The sequence below is a fragment of the Eretmochelys imbricata genome, chromosome 7, assembly GCF_965152235.1.
Source record: "Eretmochelys imbricata isolate rEreImb1 chromosome 7, rEreImb1.hap1, whole genome shotgun sequence".
NCBI classification, from domain to species: Eukaryota; Metazoa; Chordata; order Testudines; family Cheloniidae; genus Eretmochelys; species Eretmochelys imbricata.
The window spans coordinates 1,002,254-1,023,400 of NC_135578.1; the positions used below are offsets into that span (position 1 = coordinate 1,002,254).

The 21,147-nt window shown below is 62.6% G+C and overlaps 1 protein-coding gene across 1 annotated transcript; it reads right to left on the reverse strand.

Moving 5' to 3' along the window:
• Positions 1-8,862: 8,862 nt before the first annotated feature.
• Positions 8,863-20,723, reverse strand: LOC144267933 (uncharacterized). The gene is made up of 3 exons (XM_077822378.1): positions 19,157-20,723; positions 18,752-18,883; positions 8,863-10,793 (listed from the first exon to the last, which is right to left on the reverse strand). The coding sequence occupies exons 1-3, from the start codon at positions 20,721-20,723 to the stop codon at positions 8,863-8,865; spliced, it is 3,630 nt and encodes a 1,209-aa protein (XP_077678504.1).
• Positions 20,724-21,147: the final 424 nt, after the last annotated feature.

A 21,147-nucleotide genomic window follows, 5' to 3' on the forward strand; every position in this document is an offset into this window, starting at 1 on the left:
GGGGTGGGGTGATGCAGGGCAGGATCTGGCACCCCCTGGCCAGGCCTGTGCCAGGGTTCTCAGAAAGTCGCTTTCCCGTTGGAGATGTTCTGTCCATGTGTATCCCACTCGCGGTGCAAACGCTTCATGCCGTGGAGCTGGGGCTGTGTCCTGTGTGCCCCCCGTCCAGCGCATGGGACTGTAGGGCAGGTGGTGGTTCCCGCTGGCGGTGCCCAATCAGCAGGCAGGCCACAGGAGACCAAGTGCAGCAGTCTGAAGATGTCATCTGCCCAGTCGGGGGCCTGGTGTCTGGCACAGCAATGGGCAGTGTGCCAGGGCCCCCCATGCAGAGAACAGCCTGCCGACTGGGGGAACAGGGGCTGCTGTCCGGGTGCACGGGCTGCTGATACCGCCTAGTGCCACTCCGGCAGCCTTTGGCGGGGTGGCCAGGAGCTTTGTCCCATGCAAGAGGCAGGGACTCGTCTGACGGGTTTGGTCCCGTTGCCTCTCACGCTGTCTGGGGTTGGAGCTTTAGGAAAGACACCAGGGAGGGTGGCTGGCCGATTGACGTGGAGCATGCCCGCATCTCTACGCGTGGTGCAGGGCAGGCCCATGCCAGCTGAGGGAGATGTGAAGAGAGCACTGCAGCAGGGGCCGGAATGGGGACCCATCAGCCCCAGAGACCTGCCGTGGGATCCCCACTGAGTGTGTGGGGGTGGCATGTGGAGACAGTCCAAGCTGCCTCGGCCAGGGGCAGTGCAGAGCTCCTCATGCAGGCTCCTGGCAGAGCTCAGCCAGCCCTCGGGTGCAGCCTGGGGCTCTGGGTGCAGAACACGGCTGTGGGTCTTGGGAGAGCGGGAAGGGGACCTGGTGGATGGCTGGAGAGTTGCACAGTCAGGCTGTGAGTTATACACATTTTGGGATGTATGAGTAGGGGCATTGCCAGCAGATCGAGGGACGTGATCGTTCCCCTCTATTCGAGATTGGTGAGGCCTCATCTGGAGTACTGTGTCCAGTTTTGGGCCCCACACGACAAGAAGGATGTGGAAAAATTGGAAAACGTCTAGCGGAGGGCAACAAAGATGATTAGGGGTCTGGAACACATGACTTATGAGGAGAGGCTGAGGGAACTGGGATTGCTTAGTCTGCAGAAGAGAAGAATGAGGGGGGATTTGATAGCTGCTTTCAACTACCTGAAAGGGGGTTCCAAAGAGGATGGATCTAGACTGTTCTCAGTGGTAGCGGATGACAGGACAAGGAGTAATGGTCTCAAGTTGCAGTGAGGGAGATTTAGGTTGGATATTAGGAAAAACTTTTTCACTAGGAGGGTGGTGAAACATTGGAATGCATTACCTAGGGAGGTGGTGGAATCTCCTTCCTTAGATATTTTTAAGGTCAGGCTTGACAAAGCCCTGGCTGGGATGATTTAGTTGGGGATTGGTCCTGCTCTGGGCAGGGGGTTGGACTAGATGACCTCCTGAGGTCCCTTCCAACCCTGATATTCTATGAGTTCCTGTGACTGCAGCCTGCCTGATCTCGTGTCTCCGGGATGGGGGAAGGAATGAGAGAAGGGCCTGGCAGGATCCCCGGCGGGGGCCTGCCCTGGAGTGCAATAGGCGTGTTTTGTGTCAGTCAGTGGCAAGCAGGGCAGTCCCAGGAGAGCCCCAGCTGTAGAGGGGGGTTGACACCAAGTCCTCCGGGGACCTCTCAGGCTGACCACGTGCTGGCTGTGGAGAGTCTGCCAGGCTGATGAATGGTCAATGGAGAGTGGCTGGGTTATCCTAGGGGTTCAGCACTGCTGCTGGCCAAGAGGCGGGCAGGCGTCTCCCATCTGTTGGCTGCACTGCGGCGGTGCTGTCTGCGAGGAGCTGGACTGTCGATGATGAGGAGGTGGTGGATGGCTTGGAGCGCCAGCACGGCTGCCTTTGTTCCCGGAGGGCTTGGGGAGCTTGCCGTGTGGCCGTGGAAGGCTCTGCTCAGGGCTGGACGTGGGGAATGGAGGTGGCTGCACCAGGGCAGAGCCGTGAGGTCAGGGTCCATGTGATCTTTGGGGGCTGGGACACGGATCTGAGCGGCCAGGAAGGGGTCCCAGGGAAGTCTGGCAGAAGGTGCAGCATATGCCCAGGATGGCTTGTGGCCCAGTCGTTTGAGGCAGGTCCTTGGTGTGGTTTGGGATTTGCCCTGCAGGTGGTGGTGGGGTGGGTGTCTCCCTTGGGGGGGGGGCCCTGCTCAGCGCTATGCAGTCTGCACTGGTGTCTGCCTGCAGCCCTGGAGGGGGGCAGATGGGAACGGAGGGCGGTGCTGGGCAGCTGGCAGTGGAGGCCAGACACATTCAAATCAGAAGTCGGGCGCGTGACTGACCCCAGGAATGGGAGGGGTTGGCCAGCTCTGGAAGCTGCTGGGCCCAGCACAGGGGTGACTGGCCTGTGCTGGACAGGAGTCAGGAAGTGATAGAATGGCCCCTTCTGGCCTTGGACCCTGAGTCTCTGGAGGGCTCCTGATTTCTCTCGGCTGAGCCAGTTGACGCTGATGGTTGTGAGCAGCCCTGTTGCCTCAGGGCGGGAGAGGCTTTGGCTCGTGCCGGCAGAGCTGTGCTGAGAACTGGTCCACACGGGTGCACTGGGTCCCAGGGGGAATAGCCAGAGCCACAAACCAACCTTGAGCATCTCCAGTGAGGACGGTGGAGGCAGCGCTGAGCTTAGCTGGCTTGGTTCCAGAATATAACGCAGCCCCACAAAGTCTCCAGGTACTTTACTGGGGGGCAGGGGTGTCTGGAGACTGCTGCTTGTCTGTCATGAGAAAGTCCTTGAAGAGGTGGGGAGCGGGAGTGTTTGGGGCAGAGACTGGCGGTGTCTGGAGAGCCTGTTGGAAACAAACTAGCAGACAGTTGGCTGGTTCCAGAGCAAGCCCGGGAGATGTAGGCGAGCGGATGCCGAATGCCGGGCGGGAGGCCCTTGCCCTGTATGTCCAACCTGCTCCTGGCTGAGGAAGGAGGGTGAATGCAGGTGCTCTGGAAAACAGGCTGCCATCTGTGCGGACAGTGGGGTGCTGAGGGGCAGATCTTTTTGGCCCTGGGCGCTGGAGTCCCTAGTCCTGGGGATCTTGAGGTTGCCCAGAGCCCTTCAAGGCATGAAGGAGTCGCCGCTGTGGGGACTGACTGGAGTGTGAACCACTGCATGAGACGGAGGCTTAAAGCCTGGGGCTGCTGGGGATCAGGCCAGACTCCACTGACTGAACTCAGCTGGGCGTTGTGGGACCGTGATCCTGCCCAGGTGGAGCGCTGCTGTCCGTCACATTGCACCTGCACTTCCCGCTGGGAGGAGGAGGAGGATGTGGCCTGGCAGGGTGAGCGTTAAGTGTGCCTGTGTGTACCTGTGGAGGGAGCGTGCTGGCCTCTGCTGTGGGTTGCTCTCTCCCGGAGGCCCTACTGCTGTGCATGGCCAGCGCCCTGGGCAAAGGGGGGTGAATGTCAATCTGCTGCTGAGCCGTCCCTTGCACAGCTGTGATCTCAGTCTGCAGCATCTCTTCTGCTCAAGGATCTTGATGTCTGCTGCCTAGGGGGTGAGGATGAAGGGTCCTTATGTGGAGGAAGAGCCGGGCTGTGATACTCCTCCCCAGCGACCTCCTCTTCTAACTTGTCCTTGTTCGGTGTGGGGGTGTCCCTGGGTTGGACACAGCAGGGGACAGAGATCCTGCTCCCCATGTGGCTGAATCAGCTGAACAGAGGCTCCTGCCTCAGTATCTATCCAGGTGGTCCCTTTGGCATGAGCCTCGGTCTGGGGACCTGTCACCGTGGTGGTGGAGCACCTTGCCGTGTAAAACATAATTACAGGCCCAGCAATGCAGGGAGGTGCCCCCGTGGGCACTGAGGGGACAGAGGCCCAGGCAGAGGAAGCGACTGGGAACTGACCTTGGTCTTCTGTATCCCTGGCTGGAGCCTGCCCTGCCCCGTTGGGGGTGGGATAGAGGAGCGGGGTCCCTGCTCAAGGACGGGAGCCTGTGGGCAGGGCCAAGTCGCGGTGGAGCTGAGCATCCAGCAAGGCTAGGAGCCGGCTCCGGGCTAGCTGAGAACAGCAGCACTGGGCCTGTTCAGCACAAGGCCCCTGACTCCTGGGGCTCTGCTCTCTCTGGGGGCAGCAGAGCGGTGCCAGGAGCTCACCATCTGGCGGTGCCTGGGGCCCACGAGGCAGGACCGGATGTAGTGGCCACTCCTGGAGTCTGGGAAGGGCAGGCACCTGCCCGGGGGGAGGGGGGCTTTTAAAGAGTGCTCTGCCCTGCCCCTGCACGTGTGGCCTCATGACCCCCAGCCAGTACTGGAGAAAGTGAGGGCTGGTCTTGGCTGAGTGCCAGGTGGGGCCCCCGACCCTAGAAAAGCAGGTTGAATACCAGCCATGGGGCCTGCTCACCAGACTGCCCCCAGGTCCTGTGGGAGCTGGGTGGGGTTTGGGGAGTGGGGCCAGCTGGCTGCGGCCTAGCCCACAGTGATTGCCCCAGGAGCAACAGTTTGAGATGGGTGCACCGATCTGCAAGGCCTGGCCCAGCACTTCACTCTGGTGCTGCTCAGGGCCCTGGGCATGCCTGTGCCCTCTCCACCCTCCAGCACTGAAGGGCCAGGCACCGGAGGGGTGAAGGGGGTTAGGATGAATACACTCCCTGCAGCCTAGATCCATTAGCACTAGAGCTGTCAAGCAATTAAAAAAAAATTAATCACTCTGTTAATAGAATATCATTTATTAAAATATTTTTGGATGTTTTCTACATTTTCAAATATATTTCAATTTTAATACAGAATACAAAGTGTGCAGTGCTCACTTTATATTTGATTACAAATATTTGCACTGTAAAAAGACAAAAGAAATAGGTTTCAGAGTATCAGCCGTGTTATTTTCAGTTCACCTAACACAAGAACCATTGTGCAATCTCTTTATCATGAAAGTTGAACTTAGAAATGTAGAATTATGTACAAAAAATGCATTCAAAAATAAAACAATGTAAAACTTTAGAGCCTACAAGTCCACTCAGTCCTACTTCTTGTTCAGCCAATCGCTCAAGCAAACAAGTTTGTGTACATTTGCAGGAGATAATTCTGCCTGCTTCTCGTTTACAATGTCACCTGAAGGTGAGAACAGGTGTTTGCATGGAACTGTTGTAGCTGTCATCGCGAGATATTTGCCAAATACGCTAAAGATTCCTATGTCCCTTCATGCTTCAGCCACCATTCCAGAGGACATGTCCATGCTGATGACGGGTTCTGCTTGATAACGATCCAAAGCAGCGTAGACGGGCGCACGTTCATTTTCATCACCTGAGTCAGATGCCACCAGCAGAAGGTTGATTTTCTTTTTAGGTGGTTTGGGTTCTGTAGTTTTCACATTTTGGAGTGTTGCTCTTTTAAGACTTCTGAAAGTATGCTCCACACCTCGTCCCTTTCAGATTTTGGAAGGCACTTCAGAGTCTTAACCCGTAGGTCGAGTGCTGTAGTTATCTTTAGAAATCTCACATTGGTACCTTCTTTGCGTTTTGTCAAATCTGCTGTGAAAGTGTTCTTAAAATGAACATGTGCTGAGTCATCATCCGAGACTGCTAGAACATGAACTATACGGCAGAACGCGGGTAAAACAGCAGGAGATGTGCCGTTCTCCCCCAAGGAGTTCAGTCTCAAATTTAATGAACTTTTTTTTTTTTTTTTTAAATGAGTGTCATCAGCATGGAAGCATGTCTTCTGGAATGGTGGCTGAACCCTGAAGGGGCATATAAATATCTGGCATCTAAATACCTTGCAACACTAGCTACAAGAGTCTCATGCAAACACCTGTTCTCACTTTCAGGTGACAATGTAAACAAGAAGCGGGCTGCATTGTTTACATTTGCAGGAGATAAACTTGTTTGAGCAATTGGCTGAACAAGAAGTAGGACTGAGTGGACTTGTAGGCTCTAAAGTTTGACATGTTTATTTTTGAATGCGCTTTTTGTACATAATTCTACATTGGAAGTTCAACTTTCATGATACAGATTACACTACAGTACTTGTATGAGGTGAATTGAAAAATACTTTCTTTTGTTTATCATTTTTACCATGTGAATGTTTGTAATTAAAGTGAGCAGTGTATTCTCCGGTGTTGCAAGATATTTATGTGCCAGATGCACTAAAGATTCATATGTTCCTTCGTGCTTCGAGGGTGGGTAACGGTGGTATTCAATCCATGGTAATAGAAATCAATATATTTGAAAATGTAGAAAAACATCCAAATATATTTAATTTCAGTTGGTATTCTATGGTTTAATGGTGTGATTAATCACAATTTAAAAATGGTGATTAGTTTTTCTGGGTTAATGGTAAGAGCTAACTGTGATGACATTTGTACCAGTCAGGGGGGTGTATAACCAAGAACAGGCCCTGCCTCACGCCTGCCGCTGGGGCACAGGCATGCTGCTCTGGGGTGGAGAGGAAGTGTTTGCATGTTTGGGGTGGGCACCCTGCCAGCCAAAGGCAACAAGCACTGGCTCGAGGCATCTGCACCAGGCAGGGATCCACCTGTGCTTTGACAAAGAGAAGGCTTGGGCCTGTGGAGTGCGGGCTGGGGCTGGGCCCTGTCCTCAGCCCCGGCCTGAAGCCTGGTGGGGTGCATAGGAGGAGCCTGTTTAACAGAGCTTATGGGGTCACTGGGCTGGGGCTTGGGGAGGCCAGCAGTGCAGTGATGGGGGATGGAAAACAAGGGGCAGTGGGGTGCGGGTGGGGGGTGGCTGGTCATGGCAGCCCTGGGTCTTCGAGGAGCTTCCCCCTCAAGTCAGAATTAGGCCCCCTTCTCCCCCCAGCTTGGTTTCTTTCTGAACTGAGATCCCCAACTCCACTGCAGGGGGGTGCTCTCCAGGCCCAGCTGCTTCCCCCCAATCCTCACTCTGTCCCACCCCTTCCTTGTGCTGTCAGTGGGGGTGGCGCAGGCCAGCGGGCCCCAACCTCGTCCATGCCCAGGGCTGTTACATTGTCTGGCTCTGGCATGGCTGTTTGTCTGTCTGCCTCGGGAAAATAAATGTGTTCATGCCCGGCTGGGCGCTGTGGTCCTTGGGCTCGGGGGGGGGGGCTGCAGCCTGGGGCCAGGCATGGCAGTGATACCTCAGAGTGGGGTGCAGCTCCCCTGCACCCTAGGGTGGGAGAGCAAGGAGGAGGCCCTGGGGTGCTGTGGGTGGGGGGGCAGTCAGAGCCAGGCTGCGGGGGAGCTGGTGCTCCAGGGCAAAAGATGTTTTGGGTGGCACACAGCTGAGTGGCCCTGTGATGGGTCTCCCTGGGCCTAGCAAACCCAGAAAGGCCCCCCCCCCCCCCGAGACACAGCCCTGCCCTGCCCCCAGAGACTGCCCCCCCCAAAAGCACAGCCTCACCCTGCCCCCAGAGACCCCACCCCCAGAGAGACACAGCCCTGTGCCCAGACCCCCCACCCCTCCCCCAGCCCATAGGGGCTCCTGGTTTTACAGGCGCCTGGTCTGGGGCAGCTCAGCATGTGTGGGGCTACTGGATGGGGCTGGCCATGGGGGGGGGGGGGTGAGCAAGCCCGGGGGGGGGTGAGCAAGCCCAGTGGGTGGGGCAGCATCCAAGACTATTCCCCCCCCCACTAGTGCCCACCCCCTTCCCTGGCAGGTCAGTGCCTTGGCAGCCCTGGTTTGGGGGCGGGGGGGGGGTTAGGAGCCTGCCTCCTGCTGGGTGCCAGCAACTGGGGGGGGCTTGTGTGCAGCCAGGGCCCCCATGTGTCTGGGAGCTCCCGGGGATGGATTATGCACTAGCCTGGCCAGCTGAGGGTTCAAGCCCTGTGTGTGCTGGGTCCAGGTGACAGAAGAGCCATGGGGCCCCGGGCAACTGTCCCCCACCAGCTTCAGGGCAGCAGGGGATGCCCCAGTACCAGACTCCCCACCATGGCCCCAGGCCTGGAGACGCTTGCTCCCTGCTGCGCCCTGGGGCAAACGGCTTGTGTGGCAATTGGAATGGGGGCTTGGGCTTGTGGGGGGGGATCACAAGCCAGGCCTCAGGGCACCCTGGCTTGGGCCATACTGCAGGGCCTTTCCTTCAGCTCTCCAGGCAGTGGCAGGGCTTGTCCTCCCCCCCCACAACCCCATGGCCCATTGCAGGTTACGGCCCATGGGGACGCCCCTGCCCCAAGGCGTTTGGCCCCTGTCCCTGGGGTGGGGCACAGGCTACCCCTAGCCCGGACCGCTGGCCCTGCTCCTGGGAAGAATCGCTCCAGCACTGCCGGGGGCCTGTGAGGATGTTTATTTCTTTCTTTGGCACAAACAGACCCACAGCAACAGCCCCCTCCCCCCGCAGTGGTCAGCCCCCCCCCCTTTGGCATGCACCGAGAGGGCCAGCTGGGGGCTGCCTCCTTAGGGTCAGGGCTGGTCCATGGGGCAGCCTCACCCCGGAGCCGCTCCCTAGGGTCTGGCCTAGCGGGGGCTCAGCCAAGGGGGACCCATGGGCACAGCAGGGCTAAGGCCACCTGTCCCCCTCATGCTGCAGCAGCCCTGGCGCGATGCTCCTCCGGGCCCGCTGGGTGGGAGGCTCCTCCCTGGCCTTGGCCCAGGCCCTCGCTCAGCCAGAGCCAGGGCTGCCCCCCGGCCTGGCTCTGCATCGTGCGCTGGCAAAGCACGTCCTGCTCCCGCTGAGTTGGTTCGTCCTGGGCTAGCCCAGCTCCCCCGTGCAGCCTGGACCAAGGTGCAAAACCTGAGCTGGGAAACTAGAGCTACGTAAAAATCGCTGACGGGCTGGGGGGGTTGGCACTAGGCAGGGCAGGGCCATGCGGGGGCCTGCCTGTCGTGGGCTCCCCCGGCACTGCTCCCTGGCAGGGCTCCAGCCGCTGTCCGAGGCGCTGTGCTGAGGGGCTGCCCTGGCCCGGCCCCTCACAGCTCAATGGTGTCACTCGACAGACTGCGGGAATCCACCTGCTTGCTGAGCGCCAGGAACCTCTCCCTGGCTTCGCACTCAGAGTCTCCGGCCCCTCCTGGGGTGCCGGGCCCAGGGGCCTCCTCGGGGAGCAGCGGGGCCCGGCTGGGCGTCTCCTCCCGGGGCAAGCTCTCCAGCGAGGAGAGGCCATGCCGCCAGGGGTTCCAGCTGATCTTCAGGGAGCCCCCGGAGAAGCTGTCGAGGGAGCTGCCCGAGATGGCGCCCTCGGTGGGGGGCTCGCTGGGCAGGCCCTGGCCCGGGGGCAGGCTGGCGCTCTGGGAGGGCAGGTCGCTGAGCGAGCTGCGGCGCGGCCAGGCCTCGGCGGGCAGCCGGGGCTCGGCCAGGGGCGTCAGGGCCGAGCCGCTGCGCAGCGAGGAGCAGGAGTCCCGGCGTGCCAGGCGCCCGGAGCCCTGCAGGCTGGCGCGCAGGAAGACGCTGTCACGCACCAGGTGCTCCTTGAAGAGGGCCTCGTCGATGCTGCGGCTCAGGCTGATGGGCGAGGGCGGGCGGAACTCCAGCGCCCCCAGCGACAGGGCCGACGCCCTCTCGGAGCAGGCGTGCCCCCCGTGCGTGGCGCCGGGGCAGGGGGGGCTGAGGCCGGGCCGGCACAGCGAGGAGGGGGAGCCCCCCGCCGAGCAGGCCCCCGCCGCCCTGGCCTCGTTGCTGTCCTTCAGCGCCCGCAGGGGCACCTGCTCGGGCGGGCTGCGGATCAGGCTCTCGCGGATGTCGCCGTTGGCCGCCCGCTCCTGCGTGCCGCTGGCCCAGTGGCGGCAGTCGTTGGGGTACTCGGGCGCCCCGGCCGGGCGGTGGGGGCAGAAGTAGCGGCCGAGCTTGGCCCAGCAGGCGTGGTCGGCGGAGCCGCGGCGCGGGCAGAAGGGGTGCGAGGCCGCGCAGCACAGGGCAAAGGCCAGCAGCAGCTCGCAGGTCCGGAACCAGGACTGCACGAACCACCAGGGCCAGGAGAACTCCCCCGGCGGGCCCAGCACCCCCCCCAGCCACAGGGCCCCGTAGGCCTGGAACCCGCAGCACAGCAGCCCCAGAGCGCTGCACCCCAGCAGCACCCGCGGGCAGGGGCCTAGCCCCTGGAGGGCTCCACCCTGCCCAGGCAGCTCCTGGGGCTCCTCGCAGCCACGCGACAGCCGCTGGGCCGCGGCCGGCCGGTGGGGCCGCAGCCGCCAAGACGCAGCCAGGCTGGCCAGCAGGAGGGAGGCGCCGAGGGCGCAGGAGAGCAGACGCAGCCCCACGCCCAGGGCGGGGCTCAGCAGGGGCGAGAGCAGGTCGGCGCCCAGCAGCCCGGCGCTCTGGAGCGCGGCCAGCGCGGCCAGCAGGGGCAGGCTCTGCCGGGGGGGCAGCAGCAGGGCGAAGGCGCCGAGCAGCAGCGGGAAGGGCGCATTGTAGAGCAGCCGCATGGCCGGGGCGGGCAGCCGGGCCCTGGCGCCGTAGGGGTCGGCGAGGAGGAAGGTGGCGCGGAGCAGGCCGACGGCCAGCAGCAGGGCGTTGGCCCCCAGGGTGTAGGGCAGGTGGGGCGGGCCCAGGACGGGCGAGACGACGAGGCTGGCCAGGCAGGCCAGGCTGAGCAGCAGGAAGAGGGAGCCGGTGCCATAGAGGTGCAGCTCCCAGGCGAAGCCGAGCGTGTGCTGCAGGTCGGCCCAGCGCAGCAGCGTCTGGTTGCGCGGCAGGAGGCTGCAGGCCCCGCTGGCCTGGGGACAGGGCGGGCTGGAGGCAGGCGCTAGGCCGGGCAGGCTGGGCCCAGGCTCGGGCGGAGGGGGGCGCTGGAGAGCTCGCTGGGTGGTGACTCTGATCAGGCCCCGCCGGGGAGTGGCTGGGGGCTGGGGTGAGGTGGGCACAGGGGCCGTGGTGCTGCCATGGCCAGGAGGTCGGGTCCCATCTGCAAACAGCAAGGAGCACATCGTCAGCGGGCCAGCGTGTGCCACCTCCCTGCAGAACGTCCCACAGCTGGGCAGCTCCCCACCCACTAGCCCTCTCCCGGCCGAGGGGCCCCTGGACCCTTTACCCCACCCCACCCCCGGGTCTCTGTGTCCGTTCTGCACAGCTCTGCCAGCGGATACAGGAGCAGGCCAGGGCTCGCTGCATCCAAGCCCCATTCCTTGCATCCACATTGCCATAGCAACTTGCATCCTGCAGCAGCTTCCAATCAGCTGGTGCCGGGGTTCCCCATCCAGCAGCCTGAACCCCTCACCCTGTTCCCTGTGGGCTGCCTGCTATGGCCCTTCAGCCCTCCCACTGGGGCTGGGCACCAGCAGGAGCAGCAATGGGCATGGGGCTGCAGTGGGAGATACCTGAGTGCTGGGGCGGGGGGCAGCCCCTGCCCTGGCACAGACCAGCTGCTGACCCATTTAAAGGCCCCAAACCCCAGCAGCCTGCCTCCATCTGTTCAAGGCCCACCATCACCTTGTTGCACCCCAGCACGGGAATGCAGATGGAGGGGCGCTGGCAGGAGTAGAGACCCCAGGGCTGGGCTAGCAGGGGCTGTGGGTCGGGAGTGAGGGGCATCAGCAGAGGTGTGACACTTAGGGGGGGCATGCAGGGTCAAGTGCCCCCCCAGATTGGCCTGCTGCGGGCAGAGAGGGAGAAGGGCTCTGTCCTTCTCTCCCTGCCGAGTTCAGCCCCAGGTGCCCTTGGGCCAGTCGCCAGCTGCCCATGGATGCAACAGGATGTCCCTGCTCCCAGCAGGGCCGAGCCCACCACCAGCAGGGATCCCAGCTCCACTCCCCCCACCAGCTCCCTGCGGGCTTTGGGCCAAGCCCTGTCTCGCATTGGGGGGAATCCTCTGGGGCTGGACCATTCACGTCCCGTCCCCCCACCCCCATCCCGGCCTCTGGGCATGCAGCCCAAGTGCCAGACCCCCGCACTGCACCCATGCTCTGCGCGAGGCGGGGCCTGCAGGGGCTTCAGGGCCCTGCTCCCTGGCTCTGGCCCAGGTCCCGGCGCTGCCAGCTCCGGCTCCCACTCAGCAGAGCTGGCTCCAACCCAGCCTGTCCCCACCCCTGGCTCGCATTTGCTTCCACCTGCTTCTGTTCCCAGCACCTGGCCAAGGCCTGGTCCTGCCCCCACAGGGCTCTTGCAGGCAGCCCTGATGCAGGGCACCTCCCGCCCGTGGATTTTGGGGGCAGCAGGAAAGGGCTGCTCCCATCACAGAGATGGGAGAAATGGGTCCAGGGCCAGGCACGCAGAGAGTGCTGGGCCAGGCCTGCACTCAGGGCCACCCCCCAGGAACGGTAGGGGCTGCAGGCCCCAGGAACGAAGGTTTGTCCCGGGCAGGATCAGGGTCCATGGGAAGCCCAACCAGATGGGGGGGCCGGGCGCGCAGGCGGGAGCCAGCGCTGATCCCCGTGGGGGGGAGGGGATTAGGCGCCATCACTGGTCACAGCCCTGGTGGAAGTTGTCACTGAGCCCCAGCCAGATATAGCCGCTCCCTGCCCCCCCCCAATCCCATTAGGGACCAGCCTGGTGCCTCTGACGGCGTCAGTGCCCCCTGTGACCCCCAGGCTCCAGCCATGCTGTGGCCTAACTGCCCGTGGGGGGAGCACCCAGACTGCCTGGCTGGGGGCCAAAGCCCAGCCGGCCCTACAGCTCCTGTCTGGGCCAGGCCTCTGACGAGCCCCTCTGCTCTGCGGTGTTCAGGCTGCCAGGGTGTGAGGATGGGAGGCAGCAGGGAGGGGGGAGTGTTGACCTGGGAATGTGCCCTGGGGAGGAGAGACCTGAGAGCCTGTCACCTGAGCCAGGAGGGGGACGGGGGGGGGGGGGGTGACACCTCTGCCAGGACTGTGGACGGAGGCTGCAGCAGGGAACCTGCTGGGTGCGTTTAGTTTCAGTTTGGGGCTGGGTGGGGGAACGCAGGGAACCCCAGGGCTGGGGTCTAAGCTCCCTGCTCCCCCAGAAGGACTTGACTGAGGGGTCCTGGGGGTACCCACAAGCTCTGTTTCGGACTGTGTTCCTGTTGTCCAATAAACCTTCTGTTTTACTGGCGGGCTGAGAGTCTCAGTGAATCCCAGGAAGAGGGGTGCAGGGCCTGGACTCCCCCACACTCCGTGACAACTGGTGGCAGCGGTGGGATGTACTGCACCCTGTGAACGGCGCTTCCTGCAGTAAGTGACTGGGGAGCAGTAAAAAGAAGGGGGATTAACGGGGACCAGGCGTGCTGAAGATTCAGAGAGAGACGGTTTCAGGGGGCGGTTAACCCCTGGGAGTGTGTGACCAGAGAGAAGGACTTTTGCAGTAACAGGGTCCCCCGGGGGATTGTAGCGAGCGGACCCAGGGGCGGAGGAGTCTGCAGCTCGACCCTAGCAAAGAGGTGGTGACCTCCAGAAGGACTGACACACTAGGGGTTTTCCCGGAAACCGTGGGAAGCTGCCCGGCCTGCGAGTGGCCAGCAGGGAGATGTACGCTAAACGCCTTAAGAGCGACCTGGTGGAGCTGTGCAGGCAGAGGGGGCTGCGCATCGGGAGGTCCACCAAGGAACAGCTGATTGCCCAGTTGGAGGAGAGGGATCGCTTGGATGACCCGATCCCTGTCCCTGAGGGAAGCCGCCCGGCGGACACAGCGTGGGCTCTGGGGCCTGACCGGGCTGGGAGGGGTCAGACTGCTGCCGAGGGCATCCCGAGACCCTTCCTACCTATGCCTGGGGGAGGGGTTGGGGGAAGCCCAGTGAATACCGAGGGCACCCTGACCCCGGCAGCCAGCAGGGGATCCTCCCGGCGGAGCTCCCCATCCCTGGAGCGGAGGCGGCTGGAATGGGAGAGGGAGATGAAAATGAGGGAGCTGGAGGATCATGAAAAACAACGTCAACATGAGGAGAAACAACGTCAACATGAGCAGGAGGAGAAGGAGAGGGAACGTCAGGAGAAGGAGAAACAAAGACGGCACGAACTGGAGCTGGCCAGGCTGAGGAGCAGTGGGGCCCCGGCTGTGGTGAGTGAGGGGGGACCCAAGACTGCAAGGAGCTTTGATAAGTGCTTCCTGGCCCAGCATAAGGAGGGGGAGGACATAGATAGCTTCCTGACGGCCTTTGAGAATGCCTGTGAGATGCACAGGGTTGACCCTGCAGACAGGCTCCAGTTCCTCACCCCCTTACTGGACCCCAAAGCCGTGGAGGTGTACAGCCGAATGACAGGGCCGGAGGCAGGGGACTATGAACTGTTCAAACAGGCCCTGCTCCGTGAGTTTGGGCTGACCCCCGAGATGTACCGGAGAAGGTTCCGGAGTCAGCGTAAAACGCCTGAGGTCACCTACCTACAACTGGTCAACCGGATGCAGGGATATGCCGGCAAGTGGACAGCGGGGGCCCGAGCTAAAGAGGACCTGCTTGACCTAATCGTACCGGAGCAACTGTATGAACAGTGCCCTTCCGACCTGAGGCTGTGGCTGGTGGACAAAAAGCTCGAGAACCCCCAGCACGCAGGGCAGCTGGCCGACGAGTTTGTGAACAGTCGGTCGGGGGTAGCCGGGAGGAGTCCCAAAAGAACAGGCCCCCCCCGATGCAGAGAGAGAGTCACCAGGGGGCCTCCCAGCAGGGAAATAGGGAGAACCCCCTCCAAAGGGGAACGCCTGGCGTCGGGCCCCTCCGACCCACTCGAGGGGACCAACGTGACCTAAGCTGCTATCACTGTGGCCAGAGAGGCCACGTACGGACCCAGTGCCCCGGGCTCAGGGACAAACTGAGCAGACCCAACCTACCCAGGGTTAACTGGGTAGGGACCCAGCTGGACGAGGGGCAGACAGCCCAGGAAAGGGGGCCTACCAGTTTACCACCTGCTCAGGAGGGAAGAGTACCCCAGGCCAGCTCCGCCAGAGGGCTGGAGGCTCTGGACTCAGGGTGCTCGGTTTACAGGGTGGGCGTGGGGCTGTCCCTCCGGAGAGAGTGCCTTGTTCCCCTGGAGGTGGATGGGAGGAAGGTCAATGGATACTGGGATATGGGCGCGGAGGTGACGCTGGCCCGGCCCGAGGTGGTGGCCCCAGATCGGATGGTGCCCAACACCTACCTGACCCTGACGGGGATGGGCGGGACCCCATTTAAGGTGCCTGTGGCAAGGGTACACCTGAAATGGGGGGCCAAGGAGGGCCCCAAGGATGTGGGGGTACACCACCATTTGCCCACTGAAGTTTTGATGGGGGGAGACCTAGAGGACTGGCCAAGCAAGCCCCAGACCGCCCTGGTTGTGACCCATATCCAGAGCCGGCGAGGGGCACTGCTCCCTGACCTTGGGGAGGGTACCACACCGGAGGCGCAGGACCCTACCCTGGTGGGGAGGGAGCGCCGAGGGGCACGGCTCAGAGAGGCGGAGGCCTCAGACCTGGCCACTGAGGGGGAACCAGGCCCCATCCCTTCCCCAGCCGCTGAGTTCCAGGCCGAGGTGAGGAAAGATCCCTCCTTGCGGAAGCTCAGGGACCTGGCCGACCTCAGTGTGGGACGGACCATGAGGAGAGGCTGCCAGGAGAGGTTCCTGTGGGAGAAGGGGTTCCTGTACCGAGAATGGGCCCCCCAGGGGAAGTGGAGTCCTGTGGGATCAGGAGGCAGCTGGTGGTCCCCCAGAAGTATCGCCGCAAGCTCCTGTACCTGGCCCATGACATCCCTCTCGCAGGGCACCAGGGAATCCGGCGCACCCGGCAGAGGTTGCTACAGAACTTTTACTGGCCCGGGGTCTTTACCACGGTCCGGCAGTATTGCCGATCCTGTGACCCCTGTCAGAGGGTGGGGAAGGCCCGGGACAAGGGGAAAGCGGCTTTGAGACCTTTGCCCATCATAGAGGAGCCTTTCCAGAAGGTGGCCATGGACATCGTGGGGCCTCTCAGCAAGACGACCCGGTCGGGGAAGAAATACATTCTGGTGGTGATAGATTTTGCCACCCGCTACCCCGAGGCAGTGCCCTTAGCTTCCATTGAAGCAGACACCGTGGCCGATGCGCTCCTGACCATTTTCAGCCGAGTGGGGTTCCCCAAGGAAGTCTTGACAGACCAAGGCTCCAACTTCATGTCGGCCCTGCTCCGGTGCTTGTGGGAGAAATGTGGGGTCCGGCACGACTGGGCCTCAGCGGATCACCCCCAGTCCAATGGGCTGGTGGAGAGGTTCAATGGGACACTAAAGATGATGCTGAAAACCTTTATGAACCAGCACCCGCAGGATTGGGACAAGTACTTACCTCACCTGCTGTTCGCGTATAGGGAGGTGCCCCAGGAGTCTACCGGATTTTTGCCTTTCGAACTGTTATATGGACGGAGGGTGAGGGGCCCCCTGGACCTGATGAGAGACGAATGGGAGGGGAAGGCCACTCCCAATGGAGAGTCAGTGGTGGAGTATGTCCTGATCTTCCGAGAGAGACTGGCTGAACTCATGGGCCTGGCCAGGGAGAATCTGGCCAGAGCCCAGAAGAAGCAGAAGGCCTGGTATGACCGCACGGCGCGGGCCCGTGCCTACGTCACCGGGGATCAGTTGATGGTTCTCATCCCCGTGAGAAAGAGAAAACTACAGGCCGCCTGGGAGGGCCCTTTCAAGGTTGTCAAGCAGCTCAATGAGGTAAACTATGTGGTGGAGCTGTCGAACCGGGCGCACCACCGCCAGCTGTACCATGTGAATATGATGAAGCCATATTATGCCAGGGGGAATGTGGTGTTGGCCGTGTGTGGACAGTGGGAAGAGCAGGGAGATGACCCTTTAGTAGATCTATTCCCTGGGACCAGAGCTGGTTCCCCCCTGGAAACAATTCCCCTCTCGGATCAACTAACCCCTGCCCAGCAAGCTGAGGTCGGGGGGTGCTGCATCCGTACCGACAGCTGTTTTCCAACCAGCCTGGACGCACTAATCTGACTGTCCACCGGGTGCAGACCGGGTCGCACCCACCGATAAGATGCTCCCCCTTCCGAGTCACAGGGAAAACTGCTCAGGACCTGGAAAGAGAGGTCCGGGACATGCTGGCTTTGGGGGTGATCCAGCTATCGGCCAGCCCTTGGGCCTCGCCGGTGGTGCTGGTCCCCAAAAAGGATGGGTCGGTCCGGTTCTGTGTGGACTATCAGAAGCTCAATGCCATCACTGTATGGGATGCCTACCCCATGCCCAGGCCTGATGAGCTCCTAGACAAGCTGGGAGGAGCTCGGTACCTTACCACCATGGACCTTACAAAGGGCTACTGGCAAGTGCCGCTGGATGCAGATGCCCGGCTGAAATCGGCCTTTATCACCCCTCTGGGGCTCTATGAGTTCCTGACCCTGCCTTTCGGCCTCAAGGGAGCGCCGGCCACCTTCCAGCGCCTGGTGGACCAGCTCCTGAGGGGGATGGAGAGTTTTGCCGTGGCGTATATTGATGACATCTGTGTCTTTAGCCAGACCTGGGAGGACCACGTGTCCCAGGTTAGACAAGTGCTGGACCGACTCCAGGGGGCTGGGCTGACTGTAAAAGCAGAGAAGTGCAAGGTGGGGATGGCTGAAGTATCTTACCTGGGCCATCGGGTGGGGAGCGGCCGCCTAAAGCCGGAACCAGCCAAAGTGGAGGTAATCAGAGACTGGCCCGCTCCACACACCAAAAAGCAGGTCCAAGCCTTTATTGGGATGGCAGGATACTACCGGAGATTTGTGCCCCACTTTAGCGCCATAGCCACCCCCGTCACTGAGCTATGCAAGAAGGGGAAGCCAGACAAGGTGGTCTGGACCGAGCAGTGCCAGGAGGCTTTCCGGCCGCTGAAGGAGGCTCTGGTCAGTGGCCCAGTTCTGGCAAACCCAGACTTTGACAAGCCCTTTGTGGTGTTCACCGACGCCTCCGACACGGGACTGGGGGCAGTGTTAATGCAGGAGGATGAAAAGGGGGAGAGACACCCCATCGTGTACCTGAGCAAGAAGTTGCTACCCCGGGAGCAACACTAAGCGGCCATCGAGAAGGAGTGCCTGGCCATGGTGTGGGCCCTCAAGAAACTAGAGCCCTATCTCTTCGGGCGACACTTCACCGTCTACACCGACCACTCTCCCCTGACCTGGCTGCACCAGATGAAAGGAGCCAACGCCAAACTCCTGAGATGGAGCCTGCTCCTGCAGGATTACGACATGGACGTGGTCCACATGAAGGGAAGAGCTAACCTGATAGCGGATGCGCTGTCCCGGAGACGGGGCCCCGAACTTCCCCAGGTCACTGGTCACAGTGACCCCGCTCAGTTCAGTCTCGAAAGGGGGAGAGATGTGACGCAGCAGGGAGGGGGGAGTGTTGACCTGGGACTATGCCCTGGGGATGGGAGACCTGAGAGCCTGTCCCCTGAGCCGGGAGGGGGAGGTAACACCTCTGTCGGGGAATGTGGACAGAGGCGGCAGAAGGGAGCCTGCTGGGGGGGTTTAGTTTCAGTTTGGGGCTGGGTGGAGGAATGCAGGGAACTCCAGGGCTGGGGTCTAAGCTCCCTGCTCCCCCAGAAGGACTTGACTGAGGGGTCGTGGTCGTACCCACAAGCTCTGGTTTGGACTGTGTTCCTGGTGTCCAATAAACCTTCCGTTTTACTGGCTGGCTGAGAGTCACGGTGAATCCCAGGAAGCGGGGTGCAGGGCCTGGACTCCCCCACACTCCGTGACACAGGGCTTGCCCCGCCCCACCCCAGAGGTGCCAGGTGGGGAGCACCTAGACATCCCCACGGGCACCTTGCAAGGCAGGTCCCAGCAGCCCCCCACAGGACAGCCTCTAAACTTGGCACTCAGTCTCCACAGGGCTGGGTAGGACTGGGCTGGTTGGGACCCACTGGGACCATCTCTGAGCCCCCAGTGTCCAGGCCCTGCCAGGGGCACCCCTGGGCCCAGCTGCCCATGGTGGTGGGAGAAAAGGGCTGGCTGAGTCACAGGGGCGGGATCCCCCATCACCTGAGTGCGTGGTCCCCGGAGGCAGCGGGCTGGGGGCAGAGGTGGCCGTGGAGGTGTTGTTCACGGGGGCCCTTGGGTCCACAGCTCCCCGGACTCGCTGCGGGGCCCCAATCTCCTCCTCTGCTGCAGCCCCTGAAACAGAACCAAGGGCCCGGGGGCCTCAGATGGCTGCACCTGCTGCCCCCGGGGCCGTGCAGACACAGCCTCGCTCACCCACAGCAGTGGGGCGGGACAGCAGAAGGGGCGTCCCGGTGCCTTTGGCAAAGGGCAAGGCCCCCGGCCAGGGGGTGACAGAAGGCTTGTGGGAACATGGGGAGGTACCCGTGGCTCCAAAGGAGGGATGAGAGGGGACCCCTGGGAGCAGCCCCCACCAGCCACAGGGAGCCCAGGGCTGGTCACACATACCTGGGCGAGGAGACGTTGGGGCGGGCGACGTTTCCAGGCTGGTGTAGAGGGCGGGCCTGGTGCGGGGGTGCTCCAGTCCCTGTTCTGCACCAGGAGCAGCTTTCCCGGGGAGGTGCGGTGGCTGGGTCGCGGATCCGGGCAGTGCCCGCCGAGTGCTTCTCTGATGAGCTGAGAGCCCCTCTGTCCAGGCCGGGGCTCTGGTTTCCAGCATGGCCCCCTCTGCCCAGGCTGGGGTGAGCCTCCAGGCGGGGCTCCCTTGTGCCGGGGGAGCCGGCTCTGTCAGGCGGCCGTGCACTGGAGCCAGGCCTGGCGGGAGCTCCCAGGCCCTGTCCCCAAGCTCCAGTTGGCCAGCGCTGAGCACAGCGGGAGCAAGACCAGGCCACCTACCGGCCATGGAGCCCCCTGCTCCAGCCATCTGCTGCAGCTGGGAGGTAGCAGTGGGCATGGCAGCCAGGCTGGCTCCAGGGACCCACCGCCCCTCTGGCTGAGGCTGGCTGTCCCTGCCGGTGGGGTGCGGGGGCAGCCCCTGGGCATCGCCCCAGGGAGGGAGGGTGCTGTCCCTGCGCTGAGAGTGGGAGTAACCCTGCGTGTAGGAAGCCTGGCCCTTTCCCCAGGCATGCTCCAGCGGTTCCCAGGGCTCCCGGGGGACATTGGCCCTAGGCACAGGCTGCCCCTTCCCTGGAGCCCAGCTCACAGGCCAGCCCTCCTGACCCGCTCCCCCAGGGCCCACATCTGCCACCTGCCGCCACTTGGCACTGCTGGCTCCTGCCATGGAGCCCGGCCTGGCCGCCAAGGCGACGGTGGACACCATTGGCCTGGGTGTGCCCGGACTGTCCTGCCCAGCAGGGCCTGGGCCGCTCCCTGCCCCGGGAGGACTGGCTGGGCTGGGCGAAGCTGGCTGCTGGCTCCTGGGCTCCGAGCCTGAGGGCAGTTCTCTGCTCTCGAAAGCCAAGGCTCCCAGGCTGCCTCCGGTTCTCAGAGCCCAACCAGGGGACAGCAGAGCCCCGGAGCCAGGTGCGGGTGTGAGGGGCCAGCTCCCCGAGCCAAGCCCAGTGTGTCCCTGGAACGCGGCAGTGGCTGGGCCAGGGCCCCCAGCCCCCTCAGTGCCAGCAGGTCCCAGAGCCGGGGGTACCTCCAGCATCTGCCAAGAGTCCTCAGCCCCCAGGAGCAGGGGCCAGGCAGGGGGTGGGAGAACAGAGCTTTCTGCTGGGGCAGGGGGGGTGCCCGAGTTGTGGCTGGTGGCTGCAGAGTGGCCAGGGCTGGAGCCTTGCGACAGCTCATCGTCCGGCTCCCCAGCCCCACTGAAGACCAAGCTCCCCTTAGGGGCAGCCAGCGCCAATGGGGAGAGGGCTGGCAGAGCCTGGTGGGTCCAGAGAGCCTCTTGGGAGGGGCTGCCCAGAAGGGGCCACCCAGCCAGCTCCTGTGCCCAGCCGGGGCCCAGGGAGGCTTCTGCAGCCTGCGGCCTGGTGCGGCGCTCGCTGCTGAACGGCTGGGGCAGGGGCGAGACTGGGAGCAGTGCCGGCACCAGGACCAGGCTCCAGGCGAGGAGGTGCGCTGCAGCCGCCATGGCAAACTCCTCGCTCTTCACTCTGCAAGGGAAAGCGAAAGGCAGCCTCAGGGAGAGCCAGCCGCGACAGAGCAGCCAGCCCAGGCAGCCCTCCGCCCTCGGGCACGGGTCGGGCCTTGCAGCCAGCGTGGGGGTGTCTGCAACGGAGGCAGAGCCAGGAGCCATGCACACATGAGGAGCACCCCCAGGTTGCATGTGCCCCCAACGTGGGCTCTTCTGGATGCTGCGAGGACCCCAGCTGCTGGATTGCCTGCCAAAGCTCCGGGCCCCAGCCTCCCCAGCTAGACCAGGCAGCCTCTTGAGAAGGAGGTCTGCCCACGGCCCCCAAGAAGGGGATGCTCAGGCCTGTTGTTCCTTCCCCAAGGTTCCCCTCCCCACCGGAGGAACCCTGTTAGCAGCCCCTACTGCAGGGCTGGGCTCAAGG

Coding starts and splice junctions, on each gene's coding strand:
- LOC144267933 (XM_077822378.1), bottom strand. CDS start 20,723: ATGGCGGCTGCAGCGCACCTCCTCGCCTGGAGCCTGGTCCTGGTGCCG. Junction 18,884..19,156: donor CCCAACGTCTCCTCGCCCAG/GTATGTGTGACC, acceptor GTTCTGTTTCAG/GGGCTGCAGCAGAGGAGGAG. Junction 10,794..18,751: donor TCCGGGGACCACGCACTCAG/GTGATGGGGGAT, acceptor TGCTGTTTGCAG/ATGGGACCCGACCTCCTGGC.